Genomic DNA, 20,126 nt, shown 5'->3' on the forward strand with positions numbered 1-20,126 from the left:
CACTCAGCTGTCTATCTCCTTCCTGTACTACAACCCATTATTATTTAAGATAAAACTCACTATGGTGGTATCATCTGCAAATGTGTAGATGAAGTTAGAGGAGGATCTCCCGATGCAGTTGTGAGTGTATAGCGATTAGAATAGGAGGCAGAGGGTGCAGCCTTGTGGAGTGTAAGTGTTTAAAATAATCGTGGCAGAGGTGCTCCTGCCTGTTGTACTGATTGGGATCTGTTGGTCAGGAAGTCAAGGATGCAATGAGTTTTGGACAAAAGCAGACTCTGTTAATCTATAATGCTGCAGTTTTACCTAGTTGTGGAGATGCTGGAGACTGCAATGCTGGAATCTGGAGCAAGTGGTCAAGAATTGTTCTGATGCAAGTTGTAATCTTAAATTGTCACAGTTCCTTCATACCCACACACGGATGCTGCTCGACCCACTGAGTTTCTCTAGCTGACTGTTGTTTCTGTTTATATAGCTGTGATTATATTCAAAAACAATAACTACAAATTGCTTTCTCGAGGTCTAAAGCCGGAACCACTTCTGTGACTGCCTCCTATTTTCAATGCTGCCAGGTTTCTTCAGCAGCTGTTTTTTCAGACAATTGTTGTCCCGTGAATTTGATGCACATCTCAGGTGGCTAATTGCATCTTTTGAACAAATAATAGCATCAGGCTGTCTGATCGCAATGTGTTTTTTGAACTGAATGTAAATATTGTAGATGCTTGTTAAGTGGATATATGCATTAAAATGCATTTTTGTTAGTGCGCACAATGTGTTTTCTTCCAAAATTAGTATATGTAGCTAAAGTGGCGTCGTCGTAAGCACAACAAGGCTAAGCAACAGCTTCCATTGTAAAATACTGTTTTAAATAAAATTTTCTGACTAGTCTTAACCCATGTCAATTTTTTTCCCTATCAAGTCTAATTAGATTTCGTTGGACAGAACATTTTAATGTAAATTCTAGCACAAGACATCTGGAATTTTAAAACCTGGAGATTACAGACAAACTACTTTCCTATGAATTCTGAGTTTCTTTTCCATGTCTGGATGCTCATGGTCACTGGTCTTGGATTTGGAGCATGACAAATTTCCCTTTTCGTTTAAATTGTTCAACGGCTTTGGCTTAACATTGTAGCAGTATTTTTCAGAGAACAGACTAAACCCTCTGATTACTGTGTGCAGTTCTGGTCACTTAACTATAGAAAGGATATCAGTAAGATTGAAAGAGTGCAGAGAAGATTTACTAGGATGTTGCTGGGTCTTCAGGAGTTGAATTACAGGGAAAGATTGAACAGGTTAGGACTTTATTCCTTGGAGTGTAGAAGAATGAGGGGGGGATTTGATAGAGGTTTACAAAATTACGAGGGGTATAGACAGAGTAAATGCCAGTAGGCTCTTTCCACTTAGATTAGGAGAGATAAATACGAGAGGACATGGCTTTAGAGTGATAGGGGAAAGGTTTAGGGGAAACTTCTTCACTCAGAGAGTGGTGGGAGTGTGGAACGAGCTGCCATCTGACGTAAATGCGGGCTCACTGTTTTAAGAATAAATTAGATAGATACATGGATAGGAGAGGTCTGAAGGGTAATGGACTGGGTGCAGGTCAATGGGACTAGTGGAATGAAGTTTTGGCACAGACTAGAAGGGCCGAATGGCCTGTTTTCTGTGCTGTAGTGTTCCATGGTTTTATGGTTCTATTGATTATATTTTCTACTACTATGCTTTGTTAGAATCTGGCCTTCTGAAAACTGCCTTTCTGAAGAAAATGGTGTCACTGAGCGCATCTCTTCGCCTCTATCAGTCAACACAATGCATCATCTCACTGTCCCCAGCAATACAGATGCTCCACTTAATCAGCACTGTGCTGCTTTGGGCATCTTTTCAAATCTTTATAGATTCACCAGCCTCAGTTCTCAAGCCTATTATAGTCCCTTCCACTGGAGGTAAGAAAGCAGCATGAAAAGCATTGAAGCCTGACCAGTGTGTGTGGTGAAGAAATTCGTTTACAGTGTATAATTAATTTCACCTTTTAAGTTAAGACTGCTTGGCTTTTCTGTTGAATATTTAATAACATGAAAGAGCAATAATTTAGAAATTGCATTTGACATTTTTGCTGTTGATTTAGAAAAAGTGATTTAGGGCAAGATCTTTAACACTTGTATTAATATTTTTGGCAATTTTAAAATGTTGCACTATCTGTGCAGTGTTGGGCAGTTGTACAGAACCTATAATTATATATGGTCCTGTATTTTTACAATGCAAATTTTTTTGCTGCTTACTAACTCATTATTTTTTATTTGTCTTTAAGTCTTCTGTTATACAAATAATTTAAGCGTAACTCAAAGGCTAGGCATCTATTTGCATTGGACTTGATACTCTTGCATTTTTTGTTGTGCTCTAAAGTTACAATATTTATTCTTAAAAAAGTGGAGTTTAGTCAAATGCCTTGATGAAATTTATAAGTGCTTGGTGCTCTTAAAACAAGACAACTAACCACATGACTTTGGAATTTACAATAGTTTATTTGGTTTTTTTTTCCAAATTTTTTTTAGCTTGGAGAGTAACACCTATTATCAAAGCTTCCCTTTTGGCAGAATTTTCAGTTGTAGGATGTCTACAAAGAAGCAGAGTAGGCAATTTTAACCCTTACTGATTCATACTGTAACTGCAAAAGCGCTATACCACTGAATCAACAATAATACACATTTCTTTTTCACTTATTCATTATCCTAGTTGTATCTTCCGTGGCAATTGAGCAGGTAGGGCCAAAGATGGGATGGGCATCAAACTATCCTCAACACAAGAGATTTTATAGATGCTGGAAATCCAGTACTACACACACAAAATGTTGGGGGAGCTCAGCAGGTCAAGCAGTATCTATGAAAGTGAATAAACAGTCAAAATTTCAGGCCAAGACCCTCCATCAGGACTGGAAAGAAAGGGGAAAGGTGCCAGAATAAAATAGTTAGAATGGAGGGGGAAGGAGGATGAGCTATAGAAAATGATAGGTGAAGTCAGGTGGAAAGGTAGAGGGCTGGGGAAGAAGGAATCTTATAGGAGAGGAGAGTAGACCATGAGAGAAGGGGATGAAGGAGGGACACCAGAGGGAGGTGATAGGCAGGTGAGGAGAATAGGTAAGAAACTAAGTGATGAATGAAAGAAAAGAGAAGGTGGAGGTGGGGGGGGGGGGAGAAAAAAAAAAGAGAAAATAATTGAGAAGTAATTCGTGTTCATGCATCAAGTTGGAAGCTACCTAGATGATGAGATGTTGCTCTTCCACCTTGAGAGTGGCCTCATTGTGTCAGAAGATGGTGGCCAACCATTTTAGTTCCATTGCAGTTACAACATATTAGTCCTTGGCCTTCAGGAAATTCTGCTCTTGACAGATGGAGCAGAGGTGGTGCCCCAATTTACAGTTTGCCTCATGACCATAGAGGAGGTCACATCGGGAGCACTGAATACAATAGACAACAGTAACAGATACACAAGTGAAATGTTGCCTCATCTGGAAGGACTGTTTGGGAGCCCTCAATGGAAGTGATTGAAGACATGAATGGGCAGGTGTAACATTATTCTCGCTTGAAGGGTTATGTGCCAGGAAGGAGATTAATGGGGAGGGACAAATGAACAAGAAAATCATGTAGGAAGTGGATCCTGCAGAGAATGGGGGAGAAGGTATGATGTGTTTGGTGGGGGGGATACCATTGAAGATGGTGGAAGTTGTGGAGAATAATGTGTGGATACCGAGGATAATGGGCTGGTTGGTGAGGACAAACTATCCTTGCTTTGTAGCCTTAGACTCAAATGGCTGTTAAATTATATATTTTATCAATGCCCTTGTGGTTTGCTTCATGCTAGATGTGAATGTTGACAAGGGTAAAGTATTGGGTGGCTGTGGAGGCCTTTGACACAAATTGAATGGTCCCTGAACTTGCATAAATGAATCAGGAATTAAAGCAAAATGCAACACTGCACATCTGATTTGTTGCAGTGTGTAAAATCTTTAAACTGGAGGTAATAGAGAATGTTGGTGAGGACTCTTCATTTGTTGTAGTGTATTGTGGATTCAGAAAAGTTTTTGATAAGGGCTCGTATGAAGTTTGGAGCCATAAGGTACAAGACTTAGTTACGTACACAATAAATTTATCTACATTTGGACTTGTGACAAGTGATTGTTTCATGGACTGGTGGGAAATGATGGTGGTGACTTTTAACAGTGGAACCATTGCTTTTTCATAAGTTGGGAGTGAAAGGGACAATTTCAAAATTTGCAGCTGACACCAAGCTTGCACATACAGTTAATTTACAGGAAATAGTTGTTGTAAAGATGATAAAGGCTGCTGGAATAGGTGGCCATGTGCCAGATGAATTCCCATGTAGAAAAATATTGTTGTATAAATTTGATTGGTAGAATGAATAGAGGCAATAACAATAACGGGTACGACACAATAAGGAGATTTTGCAGAAGATGAAAATCCTGAGAAACACACAAAATGACTCTCCCAAAACATTGTTATCACCTTTCAATATTTTTTCTTATTTCCATTGTAACATAATGAGTTGCATGTTTTGTATTTATTTTGGAATCCAATATCAATAATGAATTAACAACATATTTGCTGTGTGCATTTTGATGTGAGGGATTTCCTTTCTTATTGGAGTAAATTCACTTGTCAAAGTTTCACATAATTTTATTACATCTAAGGCAGAAGTTAAGACTCAAGTAAAATTTTAGCCGCTCCCATCAAAACTGAGGTAAATGCTGGAACACTATTAAGTTGATTAGTGCTCTAATGAAGTGTCTTCACCTTACCATTATTCTCTTTCCACAGATTTTGTGTGACCTGCTGTGAGCATTTCCAACACTTTATTTTTTTATTTTATATGATTTCCTTAATTTGTTCATCATATGTGAATTGGGAGCTGTTCTTCCTGTTCTGCAGTTAATAACCATTACAGTTAATAATGAAATTTATTCTTCCGATAATGCAAGTTATTTTAAAAGGCATCATGGCTGTCAAGTTGAGTTTTTACCACTCGCACTATATTCACCATAGGTAACAGAAAAATGTTGTTAACAATTTACCATTGCCATAGGCATCAGGTACAAAGAAACAAAAAACACCTATTCTGTGCAAGCCAATACTTAAATCATCTTTTAAGTGCTTCCCATTATACTTCAATAACTACATCCAATCATTGTTCACTTGGCGGCATTAATATTTTATAGACCCACAATCATAAATGGAACAAGCCAATGCACACACTCCCAAAGCCCCCAGTGACCCTGTGATTTCTGTTTCTGAGGCCAAAGTGAGAGCATCCTGCACGGAAAGTATCTGGCCCAAATGGGGTACATAGCTGAGTATTAAAGACCTATGTTGATCAACTGGCTGGAGTGTTCACTGCTATTTCACCTCTCGCTTCAACAGTCTGAGTACCCACCTGCCTCAATGATTATCGCCAGTAGCACTGGAGGCCACAGTGATGAAACACATCAACTCCTGTCTGAGAAGCAACTTGGATCCACTCTGATTTCCCTACAGGTCCACAGCAGATACCACTTCATTAGCTTTACACCCAACCCTGAACAGCAAAGATGTATACTTCAGCATGATCTTTATAGACTACTGCTTGGCATTCAATACTGTCATCCCCTCAAAACTAATCAGTGAGCTTCAAGACCTGAGCCTCATTACGTCCTTCTGCAATTGGATCCTTGATTTCCTTGCCTGCAGGCCCCAGTCAGTTCAAATTGGCAGCAACATCTCCTCCACAATCTCTCCATCAGCACAGATGCACCACAAGGCTGAGTGCTTTGCCCCTTCTCTACTTGCTTTATACTTGGGGCATTCTGGCTTGTTCTGAAGTCAAATCAGTGGCAGTGACAAGGTTTCTTGCAGGTTCGCGACACTTGTTTAAAAGTACAGAAGGGACATGCTGGGTGGCTGTTGTTGGGAGTAGGCCACTGGTGAGCGTAGGAGTGTCAGGCTTTGGCAAAAAGTAGAAATGGAAATGTGAAGAGGCAGGTAGCACAGAGCACCCCTGTGGTCATTCTCCTCAAAAATAAGTATACTGCTTTGGATACTGTTGTGGGGGATGACCTTCCAAGGGAATGTCACGGGGACAGTATTACTGACACTGAGCATAGGTCTGTGGTGCAGAAGAGAATGGGAGAAGAGGGGATCAGTAGTGATAGGGGCTCAATAGTCAGGGGAACAGACAGGAGATTCTGTGGACGTCAATGGGACACCTGGGTGCCAAGGTCAGACACATTTTGGGTCATTTTCACAACATTTTGGAAAGGGAGGGAGAGCAGCCAGATGTCTTAGTACATATTGGTATCAGTAACATAGGAAGGGAAAAATAAAGAAGTCCTGAAAAGTGAATTTAGGGAGCTAGGCAGAAAGCTGAGAAAGAGGTCCTCCAGGGTAGTGATTTCTGGATTGCTGCCTGTGCCACGTGCCAATGAAGGTAGAAACAGTATGATATGGTAAACTAATCTGTGGCCAAGAAGCTGGTGCAGGGACAGGGCTTCAGGTTCTTGGACCATTGAGTTCTCTTCTGGGGCAGGTATGACCTGTTCAAAAGTGACGAGTTGCACCTGAACCTGAGGGGAACCAATATTTTCGCGGGCAGATTTGTTAGAGCATTTGGGAAGGGTTTAAACTAATTTGGCAGGGGAGTGGGAACCGGAGTGGGGACTTAGGATAGGATGGATGGTTAAAAAGCAAAGATAGACTGCAGTCAGACTTCAGGAAGGGTAGGCAGATGGTAGGACTTAATTGCAGCCAGCAAGTAAAGTATTAGTGTGTTAGGGATGCAGAATAAAAAAAGGGTAGCAAATGCAGTACTCAAAAGTGTTATATATCAGTGCACGGAGTATAAGAAATAAGGTGGATGATCTTGTACCTTTACGGAATGTCAGGTATGAGGTTGTGGCCATCACTGAATCATGGCTGAAGGATGGTTGTGTTGGGAGCTGAATATCCAAGGTTACACATTGTATTGGAGGTATAAGAAGGTGGGCAGAGGTAGTGGCGTGGCTGTACTAGGAAAAAAGTGGCTTCAAATCAGTAGAAGAATGTGACATAGGATCAGAAGATGTTGAATCCTTGTGGGTTGAGTTAAGGAACTGTAAGGGTAAAAGGACCCTGATGGTAGTTTATATAGCCTCCCAACAGTAGCTGGGATGTGGATCACAGATTACAACAGGAAACAGAAAAGGCATGTCAAAAGGGCAATGTTATGATAGTCATGAGAGATTTCAACATGCAGGCTGACTGGGGAAAATCAGGTTGGAAATGGATCCCAAAAGTGAGTTTGATGAATGCCCAAGATATGGTCTTTGAGAGCAGTTTGTCGTTGAGGCTACTGGGGGATCAGCTGTACTGGATTGGGTGTTATGTAATGAACCAGAGGTGATTAGGGAGTTTAAGGTAAAAGAGCCATTAGGAGGCAGAGATCACAATATAATTGAGTTCAACTTGAAATTTGATTGGAAGAAGGTAAAGTCTGATGTAGCAGTATTTCAGTGGAGTAAGGAAAATTGCGGTGGTATGAGAGAGGAATTGGCCAATATAAATTGGAAGGAAGTGTTGGCAGGGATGACAACAGAGCAGCAATGGCATAAGTTTCCAGGAAAAATGACGAAGGTGCAGGATACATGTATTCCAAAAACAAAGAAATACTCAAATGCAAAGTAGTACAACATGGCTGACAAGAGAAGTCAAAGCTAATGTAAAAGCAAAAGGCGGCATACAACAAAACAAAAATTAGTGGGCAGACAGAGGATTGGAAGGCTTTTAAAACCCTACAAAGAGCAACTAGAAGAATCTTTAGGAGGGAAAAGATGAAATATGAAAGCAAGCTAGCAAGCAATATCAAAGTGGATGGTAAAAGCTTTTTCAAGTATGTAAAAAAAAAAGAGATGAGAGTGGATATAGGACCGATAGAAAATGAGACTGGAGAAATAATAACAGGGGACAAGGAGATGGCTGATGAACTAAATGAGTATTTTGCATCAGTCTTTACTGTGGAAGACATTAGCAGTGTGCCAGATATTGAAGTGGAGTGAGTGAGGGTAGTGAAGTGAGTTCAGTTACTATTGCAATGGAGAAGGTGATCAAAAAGCTGAAAAACCTAAGGGTACATAAGGCGCCCGGGCCAGACAAAATGCACCCAAGGATTCTAAAAGGGGTAGTGGTAGAGATTGTGTGAAATGATCTTTCAAAAATCATCAGACTCTGGCATTGTGCCAGTAGACTGGAAAATTGGAAATGTCACTCCATTCTTTAAGAAAGGAGGAAGCAACAGAAAGGAAATTATAGACCAGTTAGCCTGACCTCAGTGGTTGGGAAGATGTTGGAGTCAATTGTTAAGGATGAGGTTATGGAATACTGGGTGATATGGGACAAGATAGCACAAAGTCGGCATGGTTTCCTAAGGAAAAATCTTGCCTGACGAACCTGTTGGAAGTTCTTTAAGGAGATTTTAAGTATGATTGATAAAGAGGATGCAGTGGATGTTGTCTATTTGGACTTTCAGAAGGCCTTTGACAAAGCATCACACATGAGGCTGCTTACCAAGTTAAGAGCCCATGGTATTACAGGAAAGTTACTAACATGGTTGGCTGATTAGAAGAAGGCAGTGAGTGGGGATAAAAGGATCCTTGTCTGGTTGGCTGCCGGTTATTAGTGGTGTTCTGCTACTAACAGTGGTTAGTGTTGGGGTAACTTCTTTTAATGTTGTATGTCAGTGATTTAGATGATGAAATAGATGGCTTTGTTGTCAAGTTTGCAGATGATACAAAGATTAGTGGAGGTGCAGGTAGTGTTGAGGGAACAGGTTGGATACAGAAGGACTTAAAAACAGATTAGGAGAATGGGCAAGAAAGTGGCAAATGAAATATAGTGTTGGAAAATGCATGGTCATGCCCTTTGGTAGTAGAAATAAATGTGCATACTATTCTCTAAACAGGGAGAAAATCCAAATATCTGAGATGCAAAGGGAGAGTCAGTGGTGTGAAAGGCAAATGCAATGTTAGCATTCATTTCAAGAGGTCTAGAATACAAGAGCAGGGATCCTGATGCTTTATAAGGCACCGGTGAGGCCTCAACTTGAGTATTGTGAACAGTTTTGGCTCCTCATCCTAGAAAAGACGTGCTGGCATTGGAGAAGGTTCAGGGAGATTCATAAGGATGATTCCAGGAATTGAAAGGCTTATCATACAAGGAACATTTGATTATTCTGGGTCTGTACTCGCTGGAATTTATAAAGATGAGGGGGGATTTCATTGAAACCTTTTGAATTTTGAAAGGCCTAGATAGAGTAGATGTGGAAAGGATGTTTCCCATGGTGGGAGAGTCAAGGACAAGAGGGCACAGCTTCAGGATAGAGGGGCATCCATTCAAAGCAGAGATGAGGAGAAATTTCTTTAGCCAGAGGGTGGTGAATTTGTGGAATTTATTACCGCTGGCAGCTGTGGAGGTCGGGTTGTTGGGTATAATTAAGGCAGAGCTTGATCGGTTCTTAATTGGACAGCATTGAAGGTTACGGGTAGATGGCTGGGGAGTGTGGCTGAGGAGGGGAAAAAAGGATCAGCCATAATTGAATAGTGGAACAGACTCGATGGGCCAAATGGCCTAATTCTGCTCCTATGTCTTATGGTCTTATGAATTGCTTGGCTAAGTACAGCCCCAATGTTGTGCTTAAGTTAACTGAAAACACTACTGTCATAGGTGGTGATGAATCAGCATAGAGGAGGGAGATTGAAACTCTGGCTGAGTGGTGCCACAACAGAAACTTCTCGCTCATTATCAACAAATTGAAGGAGGTGTTTATTGATTTCAGGAGGAGAAAACCGGAGTCTATGAGCCAGTCTTCATCGAGGGATTAGAGCTGGAGAGGGTCAGCAACTTTAAACTCCTCGGTGTTATCATTTCCGAAGATCTGTCCTGGGCCCATCATGAATGTGCAATTACATAGAAACTGCAGCAGGTCCTCTACTTCCTTAGAAGTTTGCGAAAGGTTTGGCGTGACATCTAAAACTTTGACAAAATTCTATGGATGTGTGGTGGAGAGTATATTGACTGGCTGCATCACAGCCTGGTATGGAAATACTAATGTCCTTGAATGAAAAATTCCACAAGCAGAAGTGGATACGGCCCAGTCCATTACGGGTAAAGCCCTCCCCATCATTGATCACATCAACACGGAACGCCTTTGCAGGAAAGCAGCATCCATCATCATGGATCCCCACCATCCAGGTCTTGTTCTCTTTTTGCTGCTGCCATGTGGAAGAACATACAGGAGTCTCAGGACTCACACCAGCAGGTTCAGTCACAGTCAACCATCAGGCTCTTGAACCATAAGCTTCATTCAACTTCACTTTCAAAAAATCTTCATCTCACGTTCTTGATACTTATTGCCTATTTATTATTATTGTTTCTTTTTTCCTTTGTATTGCATGTTTTGTTGTCTTTTGCATATTGGTTGTGTCTCTGCCCTGTTGGGTGCAGTCTTCCATTGATTCTATTATGGTTCTTTGATTTACTGAGTATGCCCGCAAGAGAATCTCAAAGTCGTGTATGGTGATATATATGTACTTTGATAATAAATTTACTTTGAACTTTAATTTCTGAGCATATGGATTATCAAAGTGCTTGTTGCAGAGACTTCTGGCGTATTCTGTACCCACAAGGCTTTCTGTGACCTCCAAGTACTAATGGAGTCCATGAGTGCAGATATGGGAAGTGGGCACTTTTGTTCAATGTTATGTTTAACTATGTTAGGATGTTACTGGTATTGGAATTGGTTTATCATTTTTACACATACCAAGATGTAATGAAAAGCTTGCCTTGCATATTGTATATACAGATCAAATTATTACATAATGCATTGCACCAGAATAAGATAAAACACACTATCCTGTTATGGCTTTCCTAACATAAATACAACAAAGATATTGTAACAGAATTGGACCTCATTGGTATTAAACATATAAGTTGATTGAAGTTGCATCCTTCAGCTGTTAATTATATGAGCGATGATGGAGAATTAAAGTGGCATCAGTCAATTGTTGGCATTGTTAAAAACTCAGGGAAGCAGCTGGAAGTGAACAAATAAAAGAAAATTCGGACAGATAATATAATCACAGTCGATTTGTGAATTAATGAATCATTTTGGCTAAGTAAAACACCTTTAATAAATCAGAGTTTGCATATGACTCCATGAATACAGTTGAATTATGGCAGTAGACCTTAATACTGAATCTCTATCTCAAAAGTATTCTACTGCTTAGCAACGCAAGCACTAACATAAGCTGTAATTGATGACACCCAGCTGGTATCTGTCCATCACCACACTATAATTAACTGCTCTAGCTTACCCAATGTAAATGAGATCAAATTTAGTAGATTTTAATAACTGCAAATCCTGGAAGTGCTCAGCAGTTCAGCTAGCATTTGTGGAGAGGGAAATGAGTTAATATTTCATTAAAGTAATTACCTTTTATTAGCAAATTATTTCATTGGTACAGTAAATGAACTTTACTGTTATGGCAGGTACTACTTAAATATGGCTGTTGCAGGATGTGACTTGAGAATCTGGCAATAGAACAGATAATACTGCAGTTTTGCTCATCACCATCTGACATATTAAAACCTGTGTGTATTTTTAAAGTTGCCTACCTACTTCATATAAGCAAAATAATAAGCCAAAAGTCATGCAGGATTCTTGCTACATTGCCAAATCTAGTGCCTTTGGCATAGCTAGGCTTGGGAAAGAAAATGCAGCAGTGTGTTCCTACTTAAAATTACTAGACATGTATTGATACACAAACTGATTTGAAAATCTTTCATTATGTCTGATCAAGATAAGACTTGGAAGAAAGTTTGATTTAATGGAGAGACTTTACAAGCCAAATCTTACAAATTCGGTTATAACAAATTTTAATTTTGTTTCCAAGATTCTTTTAAGTTTATAGGCTTGAAGTATAGCCATCATTCATATTATCTCACTTTCAGGCCTTCTCCTCTGGCACAAAAATTAAGCACAGAATAGGGAGTATTATGGTGAGCGAATATGGGTGGAAGATTGACCAACATCTGACCTTCTCCTTCATGGGATATTTCTGGAAATTCATTCCCGGTTGCCCTCAAGAAATTTTAACCGAGTGACAAGCTAGGCCTTTTCAGAGGTCAGTTCAACCAGTAACCAAATTATTGCTGATTTAAAGTGGATCCAATCAAACCTGATTGTTTTTTTTTTTGCTGCAGTACAAAAATGGGCTGACCTCGTCCTGCTGACCCTAATGCCCATCTATACTAAATCAGTTTACCTGCATTAGGTCTATAACCATCTAGCTTTTTCCTAATCAAGTAATTACCCAAATGTCTTTTTAAATTTTGTGATTGTACCTGCATCTATTGCTTCTTCTGGCAACTTGTTCTATTTATTTACTGTTGCTTATGTGAAAATCTTACCCAGCAGATCTCCTTAATGTTTCTGTACTCTCACCTCAAACCTGTGCACTCCAGTTCTAGACTTACCTTCTCCGAAGAAAAAGATTCTGATTATCTATCATATCTATCACCCACATAATTTTATTAGCCTCCATAAGATCACCAGTCAGCCTCCTATATTCCAAATGGATAAACCCAACCTATCCAATGTCCTCCTGGAATTTCAGTTCTCCATTCCTGGTTACATTCTGCTGAACCTCTTTTACAATTTCTCCATTAGTATAGTGTGGTAACCGGAAATGTACACGATACTTTTAAGTGTGAACTATCTAATGCTTTGTGCAACTGCAACATGATGTACAGTTCTGTGCAAAAGTCTTAGGCATGTATATATAGCCAGGGTTCCTAAGACCTTTGCATAATACTGTAGTAATTTTATGTATTTTGTGCGTATGTGTCTGAGACTTTTGCACAATATTGTACCAGTGTTTGCACTAAATGCCTTGGTTTATGAAAACAAACATGCCAAATGCTTTTCCCTCCCTTATATATTTGTGAAAACACTTTAAAAGTGCAATGGATTTGCACCCTAAGGTGTCTCTGTACATAAATGCCTCTAAGCCCCCCTCCCATTTACTCTAATTGCCTTACTAGAATTTGACTGCTCGAACTGCATTATATCATACATTTTATATTTCATTTGCCCACATCTGTCCAACTTTCTAGCTGAATTATGTCGCCGTGTCCTTGGATAACCACCTTCACTATATATGACACCACAAATTTGCAAGTTGTCTTCAAATTTATTAACCATACTCATAATTTTACAGCAAGCTTTACAGCCATGACTATCAATTTTCTAGATTTTAATAGTGATACTCAAATTTGGGTTCCAAGGTTGTCAAGCTGAGCAGTGGTAGTGAGGACAAGCTCCCACTACCTATAAGTGCTGCTCACGGCATGCACCTCAAATAGCCTCTGACAACCAAGTCCAACTCCTGGCCTTCCATTGTGGCTAAGCCTCTAAGCTCGGTGGAGCTGTCTTTACTGACAGGAGAAGGAGCGAAGAACGGTCCTGGCACCTTAAAACCAGTGCTTCGGGTAGATGGAGCTCATTGGCCTGGGAAGGCAGTCCATCTAAGAAAGGGAAAACTCTGATTTCAAACCTCCGCTGCCTTGCAGCCATACCCACTTATGGGAAAGGCTTCGGGAGTAAACCCTGAGGACAAATCTGGAGCTGGAGTCCCTAAGGCAGTCTGACGTTGCCTTCAACCTCGTTCTGGCAACTCCTGCGACGTCACTGGTGCCAAGCTGTATCAGCCCTTGCCCTTCCCTTGGACAACATTGGTGTCATGGAGAGGGGAGACTTGCAGCTTGGGCAACTGCTGGTCATCCATACAACCTTGCCCAGGCCTGCGCCCTGGAAACCATTCCAGGTGCAGATCCATGATCTCACAAGACTGACAGATGCCACCAACTCAAATTTGCAAGCTGTTGTGGAGGGATAATATCAGATTATTTATCTAGTCTTCTTGATTATAACTTCAGTTACCTAAGGACTGTGTATCTTACAGTCAATTTTGTGTTTGCTATTTGATAAAAATTACAGAGTTCTTAAAATTGCATTCAGAAAATTGACCAGGATCATAAACATTCAGACTGAAATAGAAATGCCAGCAGCTTCCTTATCCTATAAATTAAAATAAGATATAGGATGGATCCCAAACCCATGTCAGAGAAGAGCACTTAGACTCTTGTGGCAATAGTTATTGCCTGGCACATTTATGATTCAAATGTTTAATTGTCACTTGCCCATCTTTGCTGTAGAATTATATTGGTTTTCTGCAGACAGGCATAGACAGATAAGTTGTAAATGGAATTGAATATTGTGCAATCATCAGTTAACATCCTGATCTTGTGATGGAAGGAAGGTTTTTGTTGAAGCAGATGGTTGGATCTGGGACACTACTGTGAGGGATTCTTGCATTGGTATACTGGTGCTGGGAGAACTCGGATTCAATACCTACACCTATCTTCCTTTGTACGAGGTATGAAAATAACCATCACTGTTTTCTCCTTTGGTTTTTGTTGAATTGTTTTATTTGAGGTGCTTGGTACAACAGTTGATCAAATTCTGTCTGATGTCTAGAACTGTCGTATTCACTTCAATCTTTGCAAGTACCTGATTGGTCTGAGCTTCAATCAAGTTGTGCTAGTGATTCATAACTGGGCTCTAACAAGCTGGTGAAAGGGGATTAAGATGCTTAATAGAATTGTCAATTACCCTTTCCTTCCCTTTGCTGCTGATTGTGAGTGGATCGACTGGGTGGTAATTTGTTGAATTGAATTTGTTCTCCTTTCAGTGAACAGTGAAGCATTGTCAGCTCATTGTAGATGTATTACAGCAGATTGATTAATATTGCCCCTTGGTATAGAAACATAGAAAACCTACAGCACAATACAGGCCCTTCGGCCCACAATGCTCTGCCAAACATGTACTTACTTTAGAAATTGCCTAGGGTTACCCATAGCCCTCTATTTTTCTAGGCTCCATGTATCTATCCAGGAGTCTTCTAATAGACCCTATCGTATCTGCCTCCACCACTGTCACCAGCAGCCCATTCCACGCACTTGCCACTCTGTGTAAAAAAAACAAAAAAAAAAACACCTACCCCTGTCGTATCCTTTGTACCTACTTCCAGGCACCTTTAAAACTGTGCCCTCTCGTGCTAGCCATTTTAGCCCTGGGAAAAAACCTCTTGACTGTCCACACAATCAATGCCTCTCATCATCTTATACATCTCCGTTAGGTCATCTCTCATCCTCTGCTGTTCCAAGGAGAAAAGGCCAAGTTCACAAAACCTATTCTCATAAGGCATGCTCCCCAATCCAGGCACTAGACACAACAGGAACGTAGTGTTTTCCTGAAATAAAATTGTTCATGATATCTTTAGTCAAAGCTGAGGTTATTGTCGTAGACTCAAGTATACATGGGTGCAATGAATAACGTACCAAGTCCTGCATTATAGACACCACTTATATGACAAGCATAAAATTAAACAAAAATAATACACAATTTTTACAAGTAAGAACATAGAACAAAAAATGCCCATTTTAGTGCAAAATGATCAAAGCAGTCATAGTGTTGCTAAACTGTAGTTGTTAGCATTGTGCCAGTTGGTTCAAGAACTGAATAGTTGAAGGGAAGTAGTAGCTTTTTACATTCCTGTGTGTTTGAATTGCTTTGCCAAATGGAACCAGTCAGGATGCAATTGTTTTTACTAACCAGTTTTGGCCTAGCTCATTTACTCAGATCTCTGACAACTCTTTCCGGCTGTTGGACAGTCAGCATAAAAGATTGAGGGCACAGAGTTCTTAACATCCTTTTCTGGAGAACATTCTCAGCCAATATGTTTCAGGAGTGGAAGGACTGCAATTCATTTCTTTCTTTTAGAAAATGCAGCCTTTTTGCTGGTGATCATCATAGTTCAGTTAAATTTAAATTTAGAATAATGTTGGAAAAGGTCAGATAAAATAAAAGAGAAAATTAAAAAGTTAAATTCTAAGAAAATGTTTTATCAAAGTAGGCATGTCTATGTCACCTCGCAATTTTCTTGCACGCATTTACAGGAGAATAAATAAATACAATAGAAATTATGAAAAATAGTGAGAACATGAGTTGTCGAATACTTGAAAGTGAGACTATAGGTTGCCTGATAGTTGTTGGGTAATAACTGTTCCTGAATCTGGTGGTGTGAGTTCCTATAGTCCCTGGCGATGGTAATAGTGAGAAGAGTGCATGTCCTGGATGGTGGGGATACTTGATGATGGGTGCTGCTTTCTTGTGGCAGCGTTCTTTGTAAATATGCTCCATGGTGGCGAGGGCTTTGCCTGTGATGGACCTGATTGTATTTAACATTTTCTTTGCATTCTTGGGTATTGGTGTTTCCATATCAGGCAGTAATACAATCAGTCAGGATACTCTCCACTGTTCATCTATTGAAGTTTGGCTAAGTTTTAGATGACATGTTGAATCTACTTAAACTTCTATGAAAGTAGAGGCACTTCATGCCTTCTTGGTAATGGCACGTAAGTGCTGGTCCTGCCAATTGATATGGTAATGCCAATGAATTTAACGTTACTGATCCTCTGCACTTCCAATCCCCTAATTAAGACTGGCTCATAGACATCTAGTGTCTTTCTCTTGTCATTGATGATCAGCTTTTTGGTTTTGCTGGTGACGAGTGATAGGTTGTTGCTATGGCACCATTCGACTACACTTTCAAACTTACTCCTGTATACCAATTGGATATTACCTATGATTCAGCCAACAACAAGAATGTCATCAGCAAACTTAAATATGGCATTAGCTTTGTACTTAGCTACACATTCAAAGGTATAAAGCAAGTAGAGCATGAGCCATTTCTGTTAAACTGGAGTGATTTAGCAGAAGTAGATCTTATTGATTGTAACCGGTTACTTGAGGGAAATTTAGTCTTTGATTAATAGGAGATTTCTTGAGAAGGAGATTCCAGAGATTTTTGGAAACTTGATCCCACAAAAAATGTTGGACTCAGAATTTGGGCTGCTTTAGATGATCAGGTGCTTATATGGTACGATGGTTGATAACTAACGTGTATGACACCAAGACCCTTATATATCAGAAAGCCTGAGAGGTTATAGTAAGTGTAGAAAGTTACATTAAAAATAGAAATGCAGAGAATATGAAACAATACTGACAAATACAATCAAAGTGAATCCAACAATGTTTTTCAAGTGCAAAATCAACAAAATACTTGGGAAACAGTATGATCCATAAAGGCCCAAAAGTCGACTCATGAGTTGCAAAGATATGCAAATTGTTTCAAATGAATACTTTGCAGCTAACTTCACAAAGGCAGAGAATGAAACTGATTCTGCTGCTAAGGACCTCAAGTATGAAATATTGAATAAATGTAGTAAAAGAGGAATTGTTAAGCAATTTGACAACTTTGAAGCTCAAAAAAAGTAGAAACCAGGCAGGTAACGAAAGCAAGGGAGGAAAACTGGAAGTTCCCAATCTTGCCTGATGATAGAACTCATGTCAGATGCTTAGAGGATACTAACATTACATAATTGTTTAAAGAGGAAAGAAGAAATAAACCAAATAATTACAGACCAAGGGAGTGGATAATTTATGGAATCATTTTAAAGGATTATTTAGAAAGATACAGAGGAATCAGGAATAGTCAATGTAGGTTTATTGAAGAAGAGTGCTCTCTAATTGATTGAATTTTTTGAGCAGGTAGCTACAAAGGCAAATGTTTTGCATGTATTCTAACTGAGTTTAGATGGGTGACAGGCTGGTAAATGTACTGTGTTGCTGCAAGAAACAAATTTTCATGTCATCTATACACTGGGTTTCTATGCCCATGGGAATAAACGTGATATTCAAAAAAAAAAACGCAACCCATGAGCTTGGATCTAAACCTGGCTCACTACAACAGTGAAGGCTAATAGTTGATGGGTATAGTAATGATTTAGATTCAGATATTGAGCAGGATATGAAAGATTGCAGATGGTACTGAAAATAATTTTGTGGTTGACACTAAGGGAGAAAGCTTCAGACTTCAAAGATTTAAGACAATTGGGCATAGAAGTATCTAGTATCTAATCCGGTAATATGGTGGCACACTTGGTCACAGTGGCCTCTCCAGGTTCAACCATTGGTGTAATTGTTCGTCCTTTATGTCTTCTGGTCACAAGATACCGCTGGATAATAAGAGCACAAGTACTGTAAGTTCACCTCACTTATGAGTTACTGGGTAATAGAGGAGCTGAACAGCATAGGCTAACTGCATAATGCGTCGTCTCCTGCCACAGCTATTCAGGGAAGAAGGCATCTGAAGCAGTGTGCAATTCAATGTGCAAATTTTTGTCTTAAACATTTTCTTTTTGATTGCAAAACCCTGTTAAACATTAGTAATATAAAATACATTAGCAGGAGAGCCGTGTGGCCTCAGTTGTTGTGTGAACACATCCTCATACCGTAGCATTGCCTGTTCCAGCCACACAGGGAAGGAGGCCCTGGAGGCATTGTGGATGTGCTGGAATCTGTGCTGGTTTGGCGGCTGGCCCCTCTTCTCAGTGCTGGCTCTCTGGAAGACAGACTGGATTGCCTTCACTTGCAGCTGACGCAACGTAAGATGAGAAACTGCTATGTACTTGTTGCAGCAGAAACTTGGCTCCAGGACAACATCCATGCACTATCAATCTTCAGGCCCTGCCTTTCAGGTGTGTTAGTATTAATTTTTTGTGACTGGATTTGCTGTCATAGCTATAACATATGTGCTGTGTGTGACTGTATGGACTGTGTTTTGCACCTTGGTCCTAGGGGGATGCAGTTTCATTTAGCTGTATACATGTGTGCAATTGAATGACAAACTTGAACTGGAACTAATCTAATTAAAGTATTTGGAGCATACAATAAATAGGTTATTGAGTGTGCAGAGAAAAAATGAGCTTGGAGATCAATATATTCTTGAGGATGTAGACAATAAAGGATTAGAAAGTCATGTAGATTGTTCTGTTTTATTAGCCAAGAAAAAGAATAAAGGACTGTGGAGTTACATTAGAACTGTAGTCACTGCTGGTTTGATCATATCTTGAGCATCAGTACAGGTCTGGAGAGAGTGCAAGAGGGATTTTGGCTGATGTTGCCTGGAGTGAAAAGCTGCAGCGATGAAGTAAAAAGGGAAAAGCTATGGTTGTTTTCTTTGGAACAACTGAGAGCAGACTTGATCAACCCAAAGGACCTGTATGCACTGGAAGGACTTATTTACTGGGATCCATACTTGAAGAATTGCAATCTACATGTTCCGAGTGCAGGAGGTGTAATTAGGTTGGAGTGTTTTTTTTTAAATGGCACTGACACGGTGAGCTGAAAAGGTCTCAGCCTGAAATGCCGTTTGTCTACACTTTCTGTAGATGCTGTCTGGCCTGCTGAGTTCCTCCAGCATTTTGTGTGTCTTACATTGATTTCCAGCATCTGCAGATTTTGTCTTGTCGATGTTGAATACCCTTTGAAAGACGCACACTGAACAACAAATGAACTGCCATTGAGTGAAGTGACTAAGCTATGAAGGACTTTGCTTTCCGGCTGAGTTTGTGATGAGATTATCTGATTTGTTGAAACCTAGTTGACCTCTTCCTCATTAAACCATTTTCTGGATCTATACACGAGCAGCAGAAATATATACCACTTCAATCTGTAATCTCACTGTCTAGCATGCCACCCAGTTGATGTGGCTTGCAAAAGATAAAGCTAAATCATTCCCCAAATGAGGTGAAATCAGAGTTATGTTGTTTTGCCACTTACAACCATGAATGGTGATGGACAACTAAGTAGAGGAAGGAGATAAGATTCAGGGAATGTTCCCTTTTTAAATGATGGTGAAGCCCTGCTCATGACTTGTACTTCCTTTATCATTGTAATACTTTTAGTCCATGTACAGTAGTTGCTTTCTTCCTTTTCCAAACACTGCTTACAGTATTTGGTTGTTTGTTATTTATAGGAAAATGCCAAGAAGGTGTAAAAGGCTTTTAGTTCCTTCAGGAATTTAATTTTCTTATCTTTCACAAAATGTTTTGTTAAATGTATTGAACACTTCAATTTCTTCCATC

The 20,126-nt window shown here is 39.8% G+C and overlaps 1 protein-coding gene across 4 annotated transcripts in view; it reads left to right on the top strand.

Moving 5' to 3' along the window:
* The window catches only part of mast2 (microtubule associated serine/threonine kinase 2), a 405,044-nt gene that overhangs the window by 213,061 nt on the left and 171,857 nt on the right, over nt 1–20,126 (top strand). Inside the window, exon 2 of one of the 4 annotated variants that reach the window (XM_073062971.1) lies at nt 1,731–1,943. The exons of the other annotated variants lie outside the window; for them this stretch is intronic. Coding sequence (XP_072919072.1) covers nt 1,731–1,943 — 213 coding nt within the window. The remainder of the gene's footprint in view (nt 1–1,730; nt 1,944–20,126) is intronic. 4 annotated transcript variants of the gene reach the window in all.

Source organism: Hemitrygon akajei, chromosome 12, assembly GCF_048418815.1.
Source record: "Hemitrygon akajei chromosome 12, sHemAka1.3, whole genome shotgun sequence".
NCBI classification, from domain to species: domain Eukaryota; kingdom Metazoa; phylum Chordata; class Chondrichthyes; order Myliobatiformes; family Dasyatidae; genus Hemitrygon; species Hemitrygon akajei.